Here is a 3,710-nt window from a genome sequence, read left to right on the forward strand (position 1 = left end):
GGCTTCAGATAGGCGCAGTGCACCAGGCATAGTGGCCATTTAGGGGGTGAACCAAAGGAAGGAAGACCTTTCTCTCTGTTTCTCTCTTGCACTGTCTAACTCTGCCTGTCAAAATAAAAATAAAAATAAAAAAACCCACAAAGTGATAAGTCTGGAAAGAAAAAATTCAGTGTCCCATGTCATTCTACATTAGAACAAATATCCATAAGAAAAATGATTCATTTATTTCCCCACTACATACAGATATTATCACAGTTCTCAAAATTCACATAAATTGCGCAATCCCTTAGATTTATGTCAAAAACCCAACTGATCTGAACCCAGTCATATTCTCTTTCTACTAAGAGACAATCATGGGATAAACATTTAATAAATAAGTGAGAAATGAATCAGATTACCAGTCACCTTTAAAACCTTTTAATTCCTGCCTTTCTATGGTCCTGTATCATGATAAAGTAGTAATAGATTTAAATAAATATCATAGACCCTTAACCCTTTACTCCAGATGTTAGTATAACGTTTTACTGAGCAGAATGAATTGCTTTAGTTAAGGTTTATCACCATTACTGTCTTGTAAATTGCATCATTTGCTTCAAGTGCACATAAATGTTTGGATGCTACCATGAAACGTTTAATGTATAAAATTGTAAGTTGTATATTATTTTGAATACAAACCATAATGTATATGAAAGCATTCATTTAAATCCATATTTCAGAATAGTCAAACGTAGCCTTAGGATACAAAATCAGATAACTGAAACAGTTTCTTCAGTGCTATAACATAATTTAAATGCATTCAAGTTTATATACACCCCCCCCCCTTTTTTTTTTTATTTTTGACAGGCAGAGTGGACAGTGAGAGACAGAGAGAAACAGAGAGAGATGGAGAGAAAGGTCTTCCTTTTGCCATTTGTTCACCCTCCAATGGCCGGCGCGGCCGGTGCGCTGCTGCTGGCGCATCGTGCTGATCCGAAGCCAGGAGCCAGATACTTATCCTGGTCTCCCATGTGGGTGTAGGGCCCAAGCACTTGGGCCATCCTAAACCGCACTCCCGGGCCATAGCAGAGAGCTGGCCTGGAAGAGGGGCAACCAGGACAGAATCTGGCGCCCCGACCGGGACTAGGCCCCGGTGTGCCGGCGCCACAAGGCGGAAGATTAGCCTACTGAGCCACGGCGCTGGCCCCTTTGTTTTATATATGAAGCAAAGAATGAAAATTCATAGTAACCTTTTTCCATGAAGACATTCCAATGGTTAGAGACATAAAATAGCTAAGCAGGATAGTTTATTTTTTCCATCAACAAAATGTTTGTACAGAATTGTGAAATTGAATTTTCTGACCTAGGAATTACATGCCTCAGTAAACGTTAAGGATGGAAACACATTTACTTGCCTTAGTCACTCTAATATTTTTCTATGCCATCAAGTTTCTCTTTTTTTTTGTAGATTCATAGTGAACTCTCATCAGCTTCTTCAATGCATCCTTCATGTCCTTATTCCTCAATGTGTAAATGAGGGGATTGAGACTTGGGGTGATGATGGTGTAAAAGAGGGTGAGGAACTTTCCCTGGTCTTTGGAGACACTGTTACCTGGCTGCAGGTACATGTAGATAATAGTACCATAGAAGATGGACACCACAGTGAGATGAGATCCACAGGTGTTCACTGCTTTTCGCTGGCCTGCTTTTGACTTCATTTTCAGCACAGCTTTGGCAATGTAGCCATAGGATGTAAGAATAAGGAAGAGTGGTGTAAGTACAATGACAATGCCTAAAGCAAAGACAGACATTTCCACTGTTGTGGTGTCTACACAGGCTATCTTGACCATAGCTGGCAGCTCACACAAGAAATGATCCAGAAGGTTGTTTCCACATCTAGGCAAATTCAGGGTGAGTGTACATAATACCACAGAGTTGGCCAAACTAATGCTCCAGACCGTGATAACCATCTTGAGACAAAGATGTGGGTTCATGATTACCAAGTAATGCAAGGGCTTGCAAATAGCTGTGAAACGATCATAGGACATTACAGCCAGGAGAAGGCACTCAATGGAGCCCAACCACATATAGACATAGAGTTGAATGACACAACCCACATAACTGATGGTCTTATCAGGTCCCCACAGGTTAACCAGCATCTGAGGGACAATGCTAGTTGTGAAACATAAATCGAGGAAAGACAAATTCCTGAGGAAAAAGTACATTGGTGTATGGAGATGGGAATCCAAGAGAGATGCAAGAATGATGGCTGTGTTACCCAGCAGTGTAGTTAAGTAGAAGACGGTGACAACTCCTGACAGAATCTTCTCCAGTCTGGGATGGTCCGAGAAACCACGCAGAATAAAAACATGTAAATAACTGTAATTTCCTTGGTACATAATCCTTTGATGCCTAAATTTTAGAGGGGGAAGAGAAGATGGAGAAAGAGGAGGATGGAAAAAGAGAAACAGAGATAAAGAGGAAGAAGAAGAGGAAGAAGAAGAGGAAGAAAGAAGAGGAAGAGAAGAAGAAATAATTAGTCAATATGGACTGTCTAAATAATCTGATGGAATGCAGAGTTAATCAACAGCAGAGAAATTTTGTTAATAATTGAGAAAAGCTAATGGAAAAATGTAAGCCAAATAACCCGGTAATTATTATAGATATTTTATGGCAATGAATTTAATATTACATTTAAAAAAATCTAGGTGACCATGGGAAATTTTCTTTTAAACTAAGGACCTCAATTTTCCCACATGCACATTCGAAAGTTTGGCATTGATCTTGTTCTAAAAGGGTGTGTCCATATGATTCCTTCCACAGGTCATTAGCTTGAAATAGTGAACACATCTTTCAGGTGGTCAATGAATTAACTCATAAAATTTGAATATTTGGCTAATCTCTTTTTATACTTTAGTTAACAGCATCTTTGATTTTTCAATTTGTTATATAAGAGAACTGGCATTTATTCTTTCCTTTTTTTCTCTCATCCTCAATTCCTTCTTTATCATCCATACTAGTAATTTTGAATGCAAAAATATATGTTAAGTACCCTCTCATTTTTAAAAATTTCCAACGACAGTATCCTAATCCAAACAACTATGATCTCCTTACGAGAGTCTATTAATGGGGTTTACTACTTGCACCCAGATGTATTCATCTACACTGTTAATGTATTCATTGAAAGCACATTAGCTATGTGCTTAAAACTTGTTAGCCATTTTCAAATACATTCAAGAGGTATCATAATTTTTTGAGGTGTCTTCAAAGGACTTGCATGCTTTGGCTTCTGCCTTGGCTTCATTCTCATCTCATAAATCACTCAAGCATTTTTACTGCTGGCCAGTTCAGCTGTTGGCATGTCAAATCTATTCCTGTTGAAAGCCCTAGAAAATCTTTCTCTTTTGTATACTTATTCTTTTGGTAACTCCTTCTCATTCTCTAGAATACCTTCAAATGACTCCTGCTTAAACAGGGTTTCTTTAACCTCCTCCCTACCAACACCGCTCTGTAAATTTCAAGAAGGCACACATGATTTCTGTTGCTCTTCACTTCATCTGTAGAGCCTAAAGCATTTCCCCAGTGTATCATTTTCAATAAAAGTTAAAGGTAAGTCATACTATTAACAATGATAATAAAAATACCACATATTTTTACTGATCATCACTGTTTTAATTAAAAAGTTAGCATGATATTTTGTGAAATTACCTGAATTGGTAGGTAGTAGTTTGAAG

At 38.1% G+C, this 3,710-nt stretch overlaps 1 protein-coding gene across 1 annotated transcript; it reads right to left on the reverse strand.

Moving 5' to 3' along the window:
* Window positions 1-1,412: 1,412 nt before the first annotated feature.
* Window positions 1,413-2,375, reverse strand: LOC108177327 (olfactory receptor 2W1). The gene has a single exon (XM_017344804.4). It carries the CDS (start codon window positions 2,373-2,375, stop codon window positions 1,413-1,415), a length of 963 nt encoding a protein of 320 aa, XP_017200293.3.
* Window positions 2,376-3,710: the final 1,335 nt, after the last annotated feature.

This window comes from Oryctolagus cuniculus, chromosome 5, assembly GCF_051225735.1.
Source record: "Oryctolagus cuniculus isolate XC-2025 breed Fujian yellow rabbit chromosome 5, ASM5122573v1, whole genome shotgun sequence".
Lineage (NCBI taxonomy): Eukaryota > Metazoa > Chordata > Mammalia > Lagomorpha > Leporidae > Oryctolagus > Oryctolagus cuniculus.

Excerpts from the sequence above, each read along its gene's own strand:
- LOC108177327 (XM_017344804.4), bottom strand. The coding sequence starts at position 2,375 with ATGTACCAAGGAAATTACAGTTATTTACATGTTTTTATTCTGCGTGGT.